This window comes from Sapajus apella, unplaced genomic scaffold, assembly GCF_009761245.1.
Source record: "Sapajus apella isolate SASKATOON/1434 unplaced genomic scaffold, GSC_monkey_1.0 scaffold2, whole genome shotgun sequence".
In the NCBI taxonomy this organism is placed as follows: Eukaryota; Metazoa; Chordata; class Mammalia; order Primates; family Cebidae; genus Sapajus; species Sapajus apella.
The window spans coordinates 20,003,836-20,021,368 of NW_022436942.1; the positions used below are offsets into that span (position 1 = coordinate 20,003,836).

The window sequence follows — 17,533 nt, forward strand, 5'->3', positions numbered from 1 at the left end:
TTTGAGACGGAGTTTCGCTCTTGTTACCCAGGCTGGAGTGCAATGGCACGATCTCGGCTCACCACAACCTCCGCCTCCCAGGTTCAGGCAATTCTCCTGCCCCAGCCTCCTGAGTCGCTGGGATTACAGGCACGCGCCACCATGCCCAGCTAATTTTTTGTAGTTTTAGTAGAGACGGGGTTTCACCATGTTGACCAGGATGGTCTCGATCTCTTGACCTCGTGATCCACCCGCCTCGGCCTCCCACAGTGCTGGGATTACAGGCTTGAGCCACCGTGCCCGGCCTTTTTTTAATTTTTTAACTTTTTTTTTTAAAGACGGGGTTTCACCATGTTGGTCAGGCTGGTCTTGAACTCCTGACCTCAGGTGATCCCCGCCTTGGCCTCCAAAGTGCTTGGAATACAGGCATGAGCCACTATGCCTGGCCAAGCCTGGCATTTAAATCTTTCGCTATTTATTTTCCAGGCAAAAATCTCCCACCTAGATGAAGATCCCTAGATTAAAGATCCAGTATGGGAGCAGATAGACATTTAGGATTATGTGAAAGTGGCATCATCACTAGTAAGATAGCATCATTGCTCTTCTCACTGGGGTTCTTGGGGTTTTTGATATTCTGGAAACAGTAAAAACAAGTCCATATGATGTTAGCATTCTTTTTCTTGTCCCTGATTAGTTCCTTTAAGTTGCTGTCCGATTGGGTTGATTTGATGCTGATTTTAAGTTCCCCTTTTCTTCAGCCTTTGCTTACCTGGATTGGCACTTGACAGAACAGCAAGTTGATTTTCCCTGCTGGGGGTTAAAAGAGTAAAGAAAGGAGGAAGGACTACTCTTGACTCTTCGGAGTTGTTTTTTTTTTTTTTTTTTTTTTTTTTGTTGGAGTTTAGCTCTATTGCCAGTTTGGAGTGCAGTGGCATGATCTCGGCTCACTGCAACCTCCACCTCCTGAGTTCAAGCGATTCTTCTGCTTCAGCCTCTCCAGTAGCTGGAACCACAGGCACGCACCACCATGCCCAGCTAATTTTTATATTTTTAGTAGAGACAGGTTTTCACCACGTTGGCCAGGATAGTCTCAGTCTCTTGACCTCGTGATCCACCCGCCTTGGCCTCCCAAAGTGCTGGGATTATAGGCGTGAGCCACCACACCCAGCCCAGTATTTGGACTTTTAAAAGCAAAGCTGATTTTGAGAAAATAGTGATTTTGGACCACGCCTGGTGACTCACGCCTGTAGACTCACGCCTGTAATCCCAATCCCAGCACTTCAGAGGCGAGGGGGGTGGATCAAGGTCAGGAGTCTAAGACCAGCCTGGGCAACATAGTGAACCCTCATCTCTACTAAAAATACAAAATATTAGCTGGGTGTGGTAGCAGGCGCCTATAATCCCAGCTTCTTGGGAGGCTGAGGCAGGAGAATCTCTTGAACCCTGGGCTGGAGGTTGCAAGGAGCCGAAATCGTGCCATTGCACTCCAGTCCAGGTGACAGTGGAAGACTCGGTCTCAAAAAAAAAAAAAAAAAAAAAAAAAAATTGTGCAAAACAAAAAAATCCTATCTTTGAAGATAACTGGAAATTCTTTGTCACTAGCAGTAAATGTAGCATTGGCTTAGTGTTTTGTCTTTCTCCTAAAGAGAATAAGTATTATGGGGGCATTTTGCAGACTGAAATACTGTAATCTTGCCAAAAATTTACCAAAAAAAAAGCTTTTAAGAGATAGGTGGTCTTCCTGCTTTTAGTCTTTTGAGGTTGGACTCTGCAGCCTGCCTCACTAATGGGGTCCTTAACCTGACTGCTCAGCTCGTTTTTGGGGTGTGGAAAGGATGGAGTTGAAGTTCTGCCCAGGCCCAGTGGCTCAGCCTGCAATCCCAGCACTTTGGACGGATGAGCTGAGGTCAGGAGTTCAAGACCAGCCTTACCAATATGGTGAAACCCCATCTCTACTAAAAATGTGAAAATTAGCTGGTGTGGTGGTTCGCGCCTGTAATCCCAGCTGCTTGGGAGCTGAGGCAGGCGAGTTATTTGAAACCGGGAGATGGAGGTTGCAGTGAGCTGAGAGCACACCACTGCATTCCAGCCTGGGCTGCAGAGCCATACTCTGCCTCAACAAATAAAAAAAAAAAAAGAAAAGGAAATCCTAAGAAATAATTAGAGCTAAAAGAGGGAAATAACCTTAATATAACCTCTGGACTGTGGCTTTTAGTGTCCTGCAATTTCAGAGGCGGTCTTCTGACAGTGAAGTGACTGGAAATGTGGCAGACCACCTAACCTGTAGTTTCTTTATTTAATAAATATTTAAAAACTTACTATATGCCTTGCATGTTCAGTTAAACCAATCAGAACGTTTTACTAATTTAGAGCTTACATTTATTGCTTTTTTTGTTTTGTTTGAGAGCAGTGGTGCAATCACATAGCCCACTGCGGCCTCTAGCTCCTAGGCTTAAATAATTCTCCCACCTCAGCCTCTGGAGAACCTGGGACTACAGGCACATGCCACCACGCCTGGCTAATTTATTGCCTTTTTACATTATTGGTACTTTCCTATTTCTAGGCCTTATTTTCTTCAAGGTGTGGCTATCTAAATATGTTGAGATTAGGGGCCTTTCTTCCCTCTTGAAGTTATTATCTCTGTGAAGGATGAAGCTGAGTTTTGTTGGTTCTCTGAAAACAGTAAGAGCAAAGCCCCATGTCTTCCACTGGGTGAGTAAGCTGGTAGTGGCAGAAAAGGTAGATTAACTCATTCATTTGTTCAGTCCATGAACTCAACAAATATTTTCTTTGGTTCTTTTATGTACTTAGCACTAAATTAGGTGCTGGAGATATAATAATGGTGGAACTTACTATCCAACTGATGCTGTGGAATCGACATAATGTAGAAGAAATAATGACAGAGAACAGTCATCTTTGAATTCTTCTGAGCAGCCTGGACATGACAGTTTTCTTTGAGTAGCCCCTCTTAGTATAATCTTTCTTTCATTATCTTTGTTCTGCCTCACTTGGAGTTCTGACTAGGGAAGGTAGTTAAGGAGATGATATTTTGGGCCTCAGTCAGTATAAGATATAGTTTGTCTGAGTAAGCAAGGGAAGCTTGTTACCAAGGCAGTCAGAATGAGTTATCCAGATTGGAGAAGAGGACATATTTATTTTGTGGCTTTGTACTTGGAATTTATTTTATTTTTTATTTATTTGTTTTTTTTATAAAGACAGGGTTTCGCCATGTTGGTCAGGCTGGTCTTGAACTCCCAAGCTCAGGTGATCCACCCACCTTGGCCTCCAAAGTGCTTGGATTACAGGTGTGAGCCACCACACCCAGCCTGGAATTTTTTTTTTTTAACATAGAGATGGGGTATCACTATGCTGTCCAGGTCAGTCTTGAACTCCTGGCCTCAAATGATCCTCCTTGCTTAGCCTTCCAAAGTGCTGAGGTTATAGGCATGAACCACCTCTCCCAGCCTGCTTGGAACTCTTTATTGGTGGAGGAAGATGGCTTAGCCAGGGAGATGAGGTTTTTAGATACAAAAGTCAAAGCATCCTCATGTGCAGTCTCAGGAACCGGGAACAGTGAAAACTTGGAACTTTCCCAAGGTGTGGGGCAGGAATGGGACAGCTTTTGCATTAGAACAGGGTTTCTCAGCCTTGGCACTATTAATATGTGGGCCAGATAATATCTTTGTTGTGGGGATGTGCTGCCCTGTGTGTTGAAGGATGCCTAGTATCATCTCTAGCTTCTGCTTACTAGATGCCAGAAGCATATACCTTCAGAGATTACTAAATGTCCACTATGGGGCAGAATTTCCCCCTGATGAGAACCTCTGTATTCAAGTGTGGTGAGTAATCCAGAGATGTGTAGTTAAGAAATATCCTTCATGATGTTCACAATTACAAAGCTAAAATGCAGTGGTATTTTTACTATAGAATTTGCCTTTGCTGTTTTGTTTTTTTTTTGTGTGTGTTTGAGATGGAGTCTCACTCTGTCACCCAGGCTAGAGTGCAGTGGTGCACAATCTTGGCTCACTGCAACCTCTGCCTCCTAGGTTCAAGCAATTCTCCTGCCTCAGCTTCTAGAATAGCTGGGACTACAGGCATACGCCACCATGCCCAGCTAATTGTTGTATTTTTAGTAGAGATGGGGTTTCACCATATTGACCAGGCTGATCTTAAACTTCTGACCTTGTGATCTGCCCACCTCGGCCTCCCAAAGTGCTGGGATTACAGGTGTGAGCCACTGCACCCGGCGCCTTTGCTGTTTAGTCAAGATAAACATTTGAAGTCTTATCCCCCCTACCCCAAGTTAGAAACCTCCCATTTGTGAGATTTTGGTGTGCTACATGAGAAGAATGAACCAAAGAGCTGCAGGGATACCTGCAGTATCCAGGTGGAGGACGTTGATGTGTCTTGTCCTGGGGGGTAGCCTCAGAGGCTGGAGGGTTAGAATTGGTAAAGGAGGACACCTGTAACAGTGTTGAAATATGTAATATTTATTTCAACACTTTGTGTGTTGTCAGCCTTTTTCTATTAAAACCATGTCACAGGCCCACAGAGTAGCAGCCCTTTGATTGCAACTGAGAGAAAAGCAACCTATTGGGCCCTGTGGGGAGGGCTTTATTGCTTCAGGCTTATAGGGCAATGTGCCTTACTCTTATAAATGAAACATAGGATCTCTTAAAAGATCCATTTATGTACAACTGGGACTGTGCTGGGTGCTTGCCTGAATATACTTCCTGGTATGAGAGTTGTCTGCTACTCTAGGGGTTGGACACTGGCTGATTTCTTTTCTCATTTGACGAAAATTCTATTAGTTCAAAGGGAGATGCTCTCCTTTGCTTTACTGTTTGTACTAGCTCTGGATGAGAGGACAGAGTTTACCTTCAGGCTTTATTGTGAAAAGCATCTTGGGTAGGAAAGTTAAGATGAAATAAACATAGATTTATTGATGAGAGGTGTTCACATTTTCTTTGTATTCCCATACTGTGATCCCATATTTAAATAGCATCTGAAATAAGGAGTCAAATTGCATATAAGGAAGCCTGGCTGGATCATCCCTAGTTTTGTCATATCTCCCATATTGGTCGTGTTTTTTTTTTTTTTTTTTTCTTGAGACGGAGTCTTGCTCTGTTGCCCAGGCTGGAGTATAGCGGTGCCATCTTGACTCACTGCAACCTCTGCCTCCTGGGTTCAAGTAATTCTCCTGTCTCAGCCTCATGAATAGCTGGGACTAACAGGTATGTGCTACCATGCCCGGCTAATTTTTTGTATTTTTGATAGAGACGGGGGTTCACCATGTTGGCCAGGCTGGTCTTGAACTCCTGATCTCATGTGATCCACCCACCTCAGCCTTCCAGAGTGCTGGGATTACAGGCATGAGCTCCCAGCTAGACCTGCTTATCTTTTTGAAAACTACACACACAGTCTTAGGCCGAGCACTATGGCTCATGCCTGTAATCCCAGCACTTTGGGAGGCCAAGACGGGCGAAACAACTGAAGTCAGGAGTTTGAGACCAGCTTGGCCAACATGGGGAAACCCCATCTCTACTAAAATACAAAAAATTAGTCAAGCGTGGTGGCGTGTGCCTGTTATCCCAGCTACTCAGGAGGTTGAGGGAGGAGAATCGCGTGAGCCTGGGAGGCAGAGGTTGTAGTGAGCCAAGATCATGCCATTGCACTCCAGCTTATGCAACAAGAGCAAAACTCTGTCTCAAAAACAAAACAAAACAAAAAACACAGTCTTTTATTCTTTGTCTAATAATGGTAACTAATGTAGTCCTGGTGAGGTGGCTCATGCCTGTAATCCCAGCACTTTGGGAGGCTAAGGTGGGAGAATTGCTTGAGGACAGGAATTTGAGACTAGCATGGGCAACATAGCGGACGCTGTGTCTACAAAAAATTTAAAAATTAGGTGTGGTGGTGAGTGCCTGTACTCCTAGCTACTTGGGAAGCTGAGGCAGAGGAGGATCACTGGAGCCCAGGAGTTCCAGGCTGCAGTGAGCTATGATTATGCCGCTGCATTCCACTCTGGATGACAGAACAAAACTCTGTCCCAAGAATTACAGGCGCTTGCTAACGTTTTGGAGTGCTTGCTGGATGACAGACACTATGCTGAGGCTTTAATACAGATTTTCTCACTTAATCCTCACAAGTGCTGAGAGTGGGTACAAAAATTTTTACAGATGATGAAACTTATGCCCAGCAAGTGTAGGTAACTTGTCCAAGGTTAAACAGCTAGCTAGTAAATAGTAGAGTTGGGATTTGAACCTAGAGCCCACTGTATTGCAGAGCACAAAGACAATTTTATGTGTCTGCGAAGCTTCTTGTAAATGAAGTGGTTGTGGTTCTGAAGACAGTTCAGTAGAGATATGTAGAGAAACTGATCTCAATTACCAGATAAGTTCCCATTCCTTTTACTTCTGATTTCTGTGAGCCATCCACATACTGTTATTAATATTTACAAAAACAGGATATGCTGTGCTTTTCCAGAGCAGCAGAAAGGAGGTCTCAACTTTTTTGATGAATTCAAATAGAGAATGGAAAAATGAACTGTGGCCCATCATTGAGGAGGAGGATATAGTCCACTGCACATAGGAGAGAAGTTGATGCATGTGTCCTCTATACCAGGGGAGGTGTGGCTGCGCAAAAAATGGGGAGAGGAGAGGCAAGGATCAGATGAAACTGGCTCTCTAGGCATAGTATTTCCAGGACTTCTGAAGTGAAGTATTGAATGTCCTCTTTCCTCTGTGGTATAAACTTTGAAGGAACCTAACTAGAGACTAAGGAACGAAGTTTCCTTTATTTCTTGCACTTCAGAAGGGTTATTAATCTCATGACACTTATTTTTCAGACCCCCTACTGCTGAGGAGTGGCTATTAACTATAATAGGGAAATCCTGGCTGGGCGTGGTGGCCCACGCTTGTAATCCCAGCACTTTGGGAGGCCAAGGCACGTGGATCACTTGAGGTCAGAAATTCGAGACTAGCCTGGCCAACATGGTGTAACCCCATCTCTACTAAAAATACAAAATATTAGCCAGGTGTGTTGGCAGGTACCTGTAATCCCAGCTACTGGGGAGGCTGAGGCAGGCAAATAGGTTAAACCTGGGAGGCAGAGGTTGCAGTGAGCCGAGATCATACCCTGGCACTCCAGCTTGGGCAACAAGAGGGAAACTTCGCCTCAAAAAAAAAAAAAAAAAAAACCAACAACAAAAAAAAGGAAATCCTGGAGGACCCTGTGGTCTGGTCTTGTCTTTTTTTTTTTTTTGAGACGGTTTCACTCTCACACTCAGGCTGGAGTGCAGTGGCATGATCTTGGCTCACTGCAATCTCCACTTCCCAGGCTCAAGTGATCCTCCTGCCTCAGCATCCCAAGTAGCTGGGACTGCAGGGACTCACCACCATGCCTGGCTAACCTGGGGTGTTTTCACTATAGAGACTTAGTTTTTTCATTGATGTATAGCAGGTTTAGGTCTGCTACTTAATTTAGGGCAAGCTTGTCCAACCTGCCCAGGACAACTTTGAATGTGGCCCAACACCGATTTGTAAACTTTCTTATGTGTGTGTGTGCACGCGCGTGCGCGTGTGTGTGTTTAAGCTCATCAGCTATGATTAGTGTAAACTTTAAGGTATGGAGGGGTGTGGGGGTGTGTGTGTGTGTGTGTGTGTGTAAGCTCATCAGCTGTCATTAGTGTATTTTATGTGTGGCCCAAGACAGTTTTTCTTCCAGTGTGGCCCAGGGAAGACAAAAGATTGGACACCCCTATTTAGACTAAAGACAATAAATACTACATGGGAGATAAGTCACTCCTAAAAACTTTTCCCTCTTAAATCAACAAAACACAAATTGCTTTTCTTTTTCAGAGATGGGTTCTTGCTATGGTGTACAGGCTAGACATGAACTTTTGGGCTCAAATGATCTTCCTACCTCAGCCTCCTGAGTAGTTGGGACTACAAGGAGCAACCATCATGCCCAGCTAATTTTTAAATTTTTTTTTTTTTGAGACAGAGTTTCGCTCTTGTTACCCAGGCTGGAGTGCAATGGCGCGATCTCGGCTCACCGCAACCTCCGCCTCCTGGGTTCAGGCAATTCTCCTGCCTCAGCCTCCTGAGTAGCTGGGATTACGGGCACGCGCCACCATGCCCAGCTGATTTTTTGTAGTTTTAGTAGAGACGGGGTTTCACCATGTTGACCAGGATGGTCTCGATCTCTTGACCTCGTGATCCACCCGCCTCGGCCTCCCAAAGTGCTGGGATTACAGGCTTGAGCCACCGCGCCCGGCGGATTTCTTCTCTTTTTTAAAACGTGGTAACATAATTCAAGGAGTTGCTTATTCTGTGTCAAAACAGATTATATTTCTCACATATCAAGTTGGTATGCACTAGGATATCACAAGAATCCGATTGATACGTTAGACTTTACCAATAATTCTGGCTTCTGCTTTCTTTCTTTCCTTTGCTCTACCAAAGTTAAATTCATTCTGATCAAGGACTTCTCATCATTCTTAGTAGTATTCAGGAGAGGGTGAAAAACTTTTTAACCACGCCTCAACGCACTTTTTTAAGTATCTTGCTATTATTTCCATGTCCTTTTCTTTATATTTAAGCCACAAAACGAAAACATAAGGAAATAACCATAGTAGACATAACAGAATAATATTTTTTCGGATACCTTGTTATTTAATCAAATTTTTACTGCTGTTATTTTTCTGACCTATGTTCTTAGAGAGCATAAAGAGTATAAGTATTGCTGGATGATTTGGGGTTTGCCATTATGGTCACCTTTCTGTAACGTAGTCTCCTTTTCAAATCCCTTTACTGATGTAACTACTATCTTGAGATGTCTAGGGCTATGGATAGGATAACTAGAAATAATGTTTAGCTCAAGTTTAATAATGAAACAGAGTGTTTATCAGATATGCTTTTCTGTCAAAAAGATGGCTTTGAGAACCTTTTGTGGGCCTGGGAGGAAGACTTTACCTTGAGGATAAAAACAAAAAAATGGAGAACGTTAAATGTTATACTAGAGGGCTAATATCTAATATAGAAAGTTAACCTGGGCTGAGTGGGGCGTATACAGAGGGAAGACTCCTCCAGGCTTGTATCTTGGTTTTTCTTACTAACTTGTTTAGTTTTTTAATCTACAAAGCTGGCTTTAAAAGACTATTTCATAGGGTCATTGCCCAGGCTAGGGCATATTTTCTCCTTCCCTTTGCTTAGCTTGTACCTTCCCTCACACAGTACTTGGGTTGGAGAAGGGTAAGTAGGTGGAGGGGAGGGGTCATTCCCCCTGGAAGATTCCAGGTGACATAACCTTGTTTAACCACCAGTATTTTTTTTTTTTTCTTCCCCTCTCTCTCCTCTCCTGCAGAAATGGAGGCAAACGACCATTTTAACTTTACTGGCCTTCCCCCTGCACCTGCTGCCTCAGGACTGAAACCCTCTCCTTCCTCAGGGGAGGGCCTCTACACTAACGGGTCTCCCATGAACTTCCCCCAGCAAGGGAAAAGTGAGTGTGAGGGCTGTTTGGCCTGGGGAGGGAATGGGCATAATTTCTTTAGGGCAGATTCATGGGAGCATATTTGGTTCCACTTTGGGCTAGCTATCCCTCAGCAGCTCTTCTTCCTGCCAGGTGGGGAGGGAGGAAGTGAATCCACAGAATTCTAGCTGCTGGAGAGTAATCAACTTCTAAGAATAAGTTCTAGGGTTTTGGAAACTTTTTTTGGAGACGGAGTTTCGCTCTTGTTACCCAGGCTGGAGTGCAATGGCGCGATCTCGGCTCACCGCAGCCTCCGCCTCCTGGGCTCAGGCAATTCTCCTGCCTCAGCCTCCCGAGTAGCTGGGATTACAGGCATGCGCCACCATGCCCAGCTAATTTTTTGTAGTTTTAGTAGAGACAGGGTTTCACCATGTTGACCAGGATGGTCTCGATCTCTTGACCTCGTGATCCATCCGCCTCGGCCTCCCAAAGTGCTGGGATTACAGGCTTGAGCCACCGCGCCCGCCCACTTTTTTTTTTGAGAACGGAGTCTTGCTCTGTCACCAGGCTGGAGTACGGTGGTGCAATCTCGGCTCAACTGCAACGTCCACCTCCCAGGTCCAAGTACTTCTCCTGCCTCAGCCTCCCTAGTGGCTGGGACTATAGGCATATGTCACAATGTCCAGCTAATTTTTGTATTTTTAGTAGAGATGGGGTTTCACCAAATTGACCAGGATGGTCTCGATCTCTTGACCTTGTGATTCCCTCCGCCTCAGCCTCCCAAAGTGCTGGGATTACCAGTGTGAGCCTTGGAATTACCGTGCTGGCCTTGGAAACTTTTTTTTTGTATTGACTTAAGGTTGGAAGAGATTAGAAAAACCCACTTGCTTTTTCATCTTGGCCTATTCTTCTGTCAGCTCTGTTCCCCTAGCTGCTGACAGAGCGGGGAGGTGGCTACTGCTGCTGATAACTAGGTTGGACTCCTGAGAGAGATAAAGGACCAGACTTCCAAGAAGCTGTTTGCAGAGGTTAGGGAAGCTCCAATGGGCCAGGACTGAGAGTTGAGTGAAGGTTGCAGTGTATTGCCTTTTAGTTTGTATATCAGAGAAAAGCAGATGCTCGAAGTACCTATGCCACCTTCTGTCCTTGGATGGAAGGTAGGAACAAGGGAAAGTTTAGTGCTTACCTAGTTACCCAGAGAGAAGTTCATAATTCTATATGGAGGTGTTGCTGTTAGGATTGGGTCTTTTCCTGGATTTGGCTTATCAGTTGTTCTGTACCATGATTCTGCCAGGTACCTCTATAATCTTGCTTGGCTTTCCGGTCCTTCATGCTTGGAAGCAGAGAGAAGCACACATGCTTCCGTCCTTCCTTGCAGCAGAAAAATACTGCTACTTCTCCCTCCTATTCTCTCCAAGAGGGTTGCCGATGATAGAAGCTCCTTAATTTCATTGCATTCCCCCCTACCCCTCAAGCTTCCTTATATCTTGGTTCTTTTTGTTTGATTTTCCTTCATTCCAGAGGTTGTCATTGATATTAAGAGCTGAATTCTACCGCACTGCATGCAAAGGTTCCCCCGACCCTCCAGCTGGCATATTACCTTCCAGTGCCTATGGGCAAGGGCCAAGCCCAGCCTCCTGAGCTGGGATCTTGTCGCTGTGGTGACTGCAAATTCTATTCTTAGCCCAGCACAAAGTGCTGGATCTGCATGTGCCAGTGTGGTGGAGGGTGTCCCTTCTGGTGCCACTGTGGGGCCAAATAGGCACCGGGGAAAGGGGGGCCCTGGAGAATTCAGTCATGCCCCTCTAAGGGAAGAAATCCCCTAGGGAATAAGAGTGGGGCAGAATGTAAGTCACTGTAGGGAGTCTGCAAACAGCTTCGTTTAGTTAAAAAAAAAAAAAAAAGCCAGCAGCAACCAGCTCTGCTGGTGGCTCCTGTGGTAGGCTTGGAGAGCTCTCTAGCCCCCCTACTCAGCAGCCTCAGCAGCAGTGTTAAGCTTACATCCAGGAGCCTCTGGGCTTGGTGTTCTCCAGATACCAAAAAACTAAGTACAGCAGGGAAGGAATCCCCTTTCCCTTTCCCTTGTCTTTTTCTAGTCAGTGTTATTAGTTTGGGTTTGTTTTGGCAGAGTTGCTTGCCTACAAATCTGTAACTGACCTTTTCTTTCCCTCTCTACCAGGTTTGAATGGGGATGTGAATGTTAATGGCTTATCTACTGTATCTCACACTACTACTTCAGGGATTTTGAACTCTGCTCCCCACTCCTCCAGCACCTCACACCTCCATCACCCCAGCGTGGCCTACGACTGTCTCTGGAACTACTCACAGTACCCATCTGCCAATCCTGGCAGCAACCTCAAGGACCCACCCCTTCTCTCCCAGTTCTCGGGGGGACAATACCCACTCAACGGCATCCTTGTGGGCAGCCGGCAACCTTCATCCCCAACTCACAACACTAACCTTCGGGCTGGGAGCCAAGAGTTCTGGGCCAACGGTACCCAGAGTCCCATGGGGCTTAACTTTGATTCACAAGAACTGTATGATTCCTTTCCTGACCAGAATTTTGAGGTGATGCCCAATGGAGCCCCTAGTTTTTTTACCTCCCCACAGACTTCTCCTATGTTGGGATCTAGCATTCAAACCTTTGCACCCTCCCAGGAGGTAGGCAGTGGTATCCATCCTGACGAGGCAGCAGAAAAGGAGATGACTTCAGTTGTGGCAGAGAATGGCACTGGCTTGGTAGGCAGCCTGGAGCTGGAAGAAGAGCAGCCAGGTATAACTGGGTTGGTGAACTGGGTAGGGAAAGGGAAAATGGAGCTGGGGGGACAGTGGCTTTTTGAGGTGAGGAAAACTTGTCTTTTCAGCTCTCTGCAGTGGAGGCTGATTTGCATGTTGGTGATTAGCAATTAGCAGAGCCAAGTGGCTGGTGTTTTTGTGGCAGCAGCACCAGCTCCACGAGTGGGAGTGCAAATTATTTCAAGCTCATGCAGAGCTGCTGGCCTGGAGAGGGCAGGTGGGCGAGCCCAAAGCAGCCCCAACAGACACCTTGCATCAAGAAAGCCATCTTTAAAAATATACGAAGGGGTTAGGGTCTAGCAGTGGGCATTGAGGTTGTTTTAACTGACTACGGCACGATCGGACTGGCTGCTGAAGTGGGCTGAGCCCAAGTAGTGATTGGCATGCAAAGGAGGAAAGGAAGCAGGCAGAGCATATATCATCGTTTGTCTACTCAGTTTTCCTTTTTTGTTGTTTAGCATTAGTACATGTGACAACCCCTCTCATCTTTTTCCTCAAAATAGATAAAAGCTTAGCTTGCAAATTCCTGGTAAAAGAGTAACCACCACTCTAGAAAATTTCAGGGTGTTTTCTCTGTTTCCCACTGGATGGGGGAGATATCTGAGAACATGATGGAATTCTTGTCTCAGACCTCTCTCTTTTTTCCTCTCTTTGACCACCGTAGGATTGATTTTACCAACACATCTCTGCTCAGAGTAAATGTTGAATGAATAAACATCCTTCTAGCAAAGATTGACTGCCTACTGTAGCTAAGTGAACCAGTTGAAGGCACTGATTTTGACTTTTGGTCTCTCCTGGGATTTCCTAGAACTGAAGATGTGTGGCTACAATGGCTCTGTCCCTTCTGTGGAATCGTTACACCAAGAAGTCTCAGTCCTGGTCCCTGACCCCACAGTGAGCTGTTTAGATGATCCTTCACATCTTCCTGATCAACTGGAAGACACTCCAATCCTCAGTGAAGACTCTCTGGAGCCCTTCAACTCCCTGGCACCAGGTAGGCCTGTAGGCTGGCTCCCTTTAACTTATCCATGCAGAGAATAGCCAACTTTTACCTGAAAGAGACAGTAAAACAGGGAAAGTATTAGGGAATCAGGGGCACTGGGACTTCCAGATAGGCCTAAGGCAGACTATAGTTACATGCTACTGGCCTTGCTGTGCTCACTGAACTCTGAGCTGAATTGGTTCATGTCCCAGGTTCTTTCCCAGTATTCCTTTTGGCCAAGAGCGCTGGGCTATAATAATTCACTGGATCTGAGGAACTTAGCACCACACAGTTGGTCTTTCTGGGTTCTAACTAACTAGGAAGAAAGCATTTATCGGTGAGCGGTTACCTTTTACCCCACTGAAGTACAAGACATATTTTATGATAAATGCCAGAATTTTGCCTAGGTCTCTGGGTAGATAATACCACCAATGCCTTTCCTTTAATTTTCACCTCAAACTATTTTTGTAGAGATGAGGTTTTCTTATGTTGCTCAGGCTGGTCTTGAACTCCTGGCCTCAGGCAATTCTCCTGCTTCGGCCTCCCCTCAAACTTTTATGATCCCTATAGTCTCATGACTACTATTTCAGGGAGAGGGCTGTAGTTGTTACCTAATTTAATATTAGGAAGAATCTTCACACTGTAGGAACTAGAATTGGATATTTTCTGACCAATGTTTCTTAAATCTTGCTTTCTGGTTTTTTTGTCATTATTCTGCTCTGATTTTTCTACTCCTGTGAACAGAGCCAGTGAGTGGAGGACTATATGGTATTGATGACACGGAGCTGATGGGTGCAGAGGACAAGCTGCCTCTTGAGGACAGCACTGTGATCTCTGCCCTTGATTGCCCTTCCCTCAATAATGCTACTGCCTTCAGTCTCCTGGCAGATGATAGTCAAACATCAACCTCTATCTTTGCCAGTCCCGCCTCTCCACCTGTCCTAGGGGAGTCTGTCCTGCAAGGTAAGTGAGGGTAGATAGGACAAAGAAAGACGTTGACCTGAGAAAAGATGAGAGAGTAAGTTTCATAGTTAGGGCATTAAGAGTGGGAAATCTGTAAGACCACCTTGCTGGGAGCTGAGGGGCTGTGTGATAGTATATCACACAGGACTAAAGGAGACCAAAGGAGGCACAGGCTGCTACACTCTGACCTGGGCCTTCTGCTTTGAAGAACTTGTGAGACTTGGAATTTGTAGGGAAAATGAGGCTAGCAGCCTTATTGGCACCAGGTAAAAGGTACTGATTGCTTTACACAGTGACAGCTGTAGCAACTTTGCCCTTTAATCTTCATGATTGGTTGGAACAAAAGCCAGAAGCTACTTCTTTTTTCAGCCTTAGGGAAGAGCCCTTGAAGTAACCCTGTTTAGCTTGGTCCAGGTTTGACTGAGGAGATTCTCTGGTTTTATGTGATGCTTTTTTTTTTTTTTTTTTTTAAAGTTTATCCTCTCCCTTTGGATTCTAGATAACAGCTTTGACCTGAATAATGGTAGTGACGCTGAACAGGAAGAAATGGAGACTCAGTCTTCAGATTTCCCACAATCCCTGACTCAGCCAGCTCCCGATCAGCCATCCGCTATTCAGCTACATCCAGCAACCTCACCAGCAGTCTCGCCAACAGCCTCCCCAGCAGTCTCCCTGGTGGTTTCTCCACCAGCCTCCCCAGAAATCTCTCCAGAAGTTTGTCCAGCGGCTTCTACAGTTGTCTCTCCAGCAGTCTTCTCAGTGGTCTCTCCAGCTTCCTCAGCAATCCTCCCAGCAGTCTCCTCAGAAGTCCCCTTGACTGCTTCAGTGGCGTCCCCAAAAGCCTCTCCTGTAACTTCCCCAGCAGCTGCCTTCCCAACAGCCTCCCCAGCAAATAAGGATATCAGCAGCTTCCCAGAAACCACTGCTGACCAGGAAGAGATCACTGGAGAAGGACTCACTACTTCTGGTAGTGGTGAGTATCCAGATTCTATTTTATTCCTGTCTGGTTCCAAAAAACTTTCTGTCCCATGTTGCATTTAGCCCTTCCCTCCTGGAGTATTGTTTCAATATCTTGCTTGAACTGTTAACTTGGGTATCTCTTGTCTTCCTCCCAAGGTGATGTCCTGAGGAGACGTATTGCTACCCCAGAGGAAGTTCGTCTTCCCCTCCAACATGGGTAAATGCTCTAGTTTGCTTCATGCATTGACCTTGACAAGTTTAATACATAACTCTAGAAAGAAGGGAATGCCTCTTTTCCTCTGAGGTGGGGGAGGAATTGGGCCAGACAAGAGTAGATTACAGTACAGTTATCTGCAATGATAATGTTTCTTGGCATGAGATTCTAGATTCTTCGATTTTCCTTCCTTTCTCAAGGTCGGTCTGTCTTTCACCTATTCTTTCTTCATCTTGTAGTAACTCGGTTCTGCTCAGCTCTAGCTGAGGAGCTCCAGCCATTATCTTTTCCAAACCCTAGGGCTCATATCCAAACTAGCTGGCTTGTCCTATTTCTGTGGAGAAGGGATAGTAATGAATGAGGAGTGATTTAGTACTAACGAATTGGGATGGTTTTGTTGCTATTTTAATGCTCTTTGGAGAGGTAAGGGCAGGAACAGTATGTGACCAAAATGAACAAATCAGCTGACACCAGGGCCTTGTGGAAATAACTGCTTTCCTGGATCTTCCCCACCCCTGCCCCTCAAGGCTACTTGTGGTCACCAAGTCTGAGTATTGCTTAAAATTTTGAGAGAAAGATGAGTCTTAGAATAATGTTGCTCAGAACACAGAGTTCCTAACTAAACCCTGGCATATTGAGTCACTTCATGGAGTCAGCAGCAAATTTACTTTTCTGCTTGCCTCCCTGCCCTTTGTCTTCTGCATTTATTCCCCTTAGGTCTTGATCCTCTTTACTGGAAATCCAGTAACTGCTCTGAATGGCATCAGGGAGGGGTTTCTGGCTGTTTATCTCACTGATTTTGTAAAGGAGGGGTGGAGATCTGTCTGATCTTGTGCAGTTTGGTGTATTGTTTTTCTCCTAAGGGCATTGATGTGTTTGCTGGAGCTCAAGTCAGCCTTCTAGCCAAGCTTCTCTCTCCAGGTGCTTTTGGATCTACATGTATTTCTAGTGATACAAATGTGGGGAGGACCATCTGCTCAGAGGGCTTGGCCCTTAGGTGTCATGGGAGTGGGTAGGGGTGTGACCTGGCGGCAGGGCCCATGTGCTTCTCTGGCAGGTGGCGGAGAGAGGTACGCATCAAGAAGGGCAGCCACCGGTGGCAGGGGGAGACCTGGTATTATGGCCCCTGTGGGAAGAGGATGAAGCAATTTCCAGAAGTGATCAAGGTAATGTAGCTTTTTAAAACGAAGCACAGTCTCCTTTCTTGGGCTCAGTGGCAACAGGCTGGCATTGTCTATTCTGGGCCTTTTCTGCTTGTGCCTTTGCTGGCCAAAGACATAGTAAGCTTCCAACTTTATTAATGTTACTTTACTTCCTCCTCTTAGTACCTGAGCCGCAACGTGGTACACGGTGTCCGCCGTGAGCACTTTAGCTTCAGTCCCCGTATGCCTGTTGGAGACTTCTTTGAAGAAAGAGACACACCAGAGGTGCAGACCCAAGGGTTAAATATGCTTGTGGGGTTTGAAGGTTCTGGGGCATTGAATGGTTCCGAGGGCCTATGGCCTGCACTGATTCCTTCCCACTGTAACAGACTTCTTTGCTACCGTAGGGCCTGCAATGGGTGCAGCTCTCAGCAGAGGAGATCCCATCAAGGATTCAGGCAATTACTGGCAAACGGGGTCGACCTCGAAATACTGAGAAGGCTAAGACTAAGGAAGTCCCCAAGGTGAAACGGGGCCGAGGTCGGCCACCTAAGGTCAAAATTACTGAGGTGTTGAACAAGACAGACAACCGCCTCCTAAAGAAACTGGAGGCCCAAGGTACAATGGTGTTTCTTACTTTGGGATTCTGTTCCCTCTGTGAAGTATCTAAAATGTTGATGAATTGCTAATACCTGGATTTCCCAGGAGTGTGACTAACGTCTGGGAAGAATAAATCTGAATCAGCTTCTCCTTGGAATCCAGCATCAGAGTCCCAATGCTTTGGAATACTTCTTTTCTAGCCAAACTCTTGCTTGAGTTGCTGTTACCAGTGAAACCTTGGGCTGTCCCCAGATGTGTTTATGTAGCCCAGAAGAGAGGATTTTCTTGCCCTTTCTTTCCATCTTTTAGCTCCTTGTCTAACTGGTTTAGTTGTACACTCTAACCTTGCTCATTTCTACTATCGTGGAGGTTCTGAATTCAAAAGATAATTGGAAGCCAGGCATGGTCATATGTGCCTAATAT

General features: G+C 45.6%; 2 protein-coding genes across 7 annotated transcripts in view; one reads left to right on the top strand and one right to left on the bottom strand.

Annotated features, from left to right (window-relative positions):
• The window catches only part of BAZ2A (bromodomain adjacent to zinc finger domain 2A), a 38,821-nt gene that overhangs the window by 8,871 nt on the left and 12,417 nt on the right, over window positions 1–17,533 (top strand). For 4 of the 5 annotated variants that reach the window (XM_032290423.1, XM_032290443.1, XM_032290433.1 and 1 more), the window contains 9 exons: window positions 9,346–9,483; window positions 11,633–12,226; window positions 13,058–13,243; window positions 13,976–14,194; window positions 14,694–15,167; window positions 15,311–15,371; window positions 16,426–16,534; window positions 16,694–16,795; window positions 16,918–17,128. In XM_032290423.1, coding sequence (XP_032146314.1) covers window positions 9,346–9,483; window positions 11,633–12,226; window positions 13,058–13,243; window positions 13,976–14,194; window positions 14,694–15,167; window positions 15,311–15,371; window positions 16,426–16,534; window positions 16,694–16,795; window positions 16,918–17,128 — 2,094 coding nt within the window. The remainder of the gene's footprint in view (window positions 1–9,345; window positions 9,484–11,632; window positions 12,227–13,057; window positions 13,244–13,975; window positions 14,195–14,693; window positions 15,168–15,310; window positions 15,372–16,425; window positions 16,535–16,693; window positions 16,796–16,917; window positions 17,129–17,533) is intronic. The other variant, XM_032290459.1, reaches the window with a different exon arrangement.
• The window catches only part of RBMS2 (RNA binding motif single stranded interacting protein 2), a 148,350-nt gene continuing 143,985 nt past the window's right edge, over window positions 13,169–17,533 (bottom strand). The window contains exon 14 of one of the 2 annotated variants that reach the window (XM_032290573.1): window positions 13,169–13,301. Coding sequence is in view for 1 of the 2 variants with exons in the window: in XM_032290594.1 (XP_032146485.1) it covers window positions 13,272–13,301 (30 nt within the window). In the remaining variant the exon portion in view is untranslated. The remainder of the gene's footprint in view (window positions 13,302–17,533) is intronic. The other variant, XM_032290594.1, reaches the window with a different exon arrangement.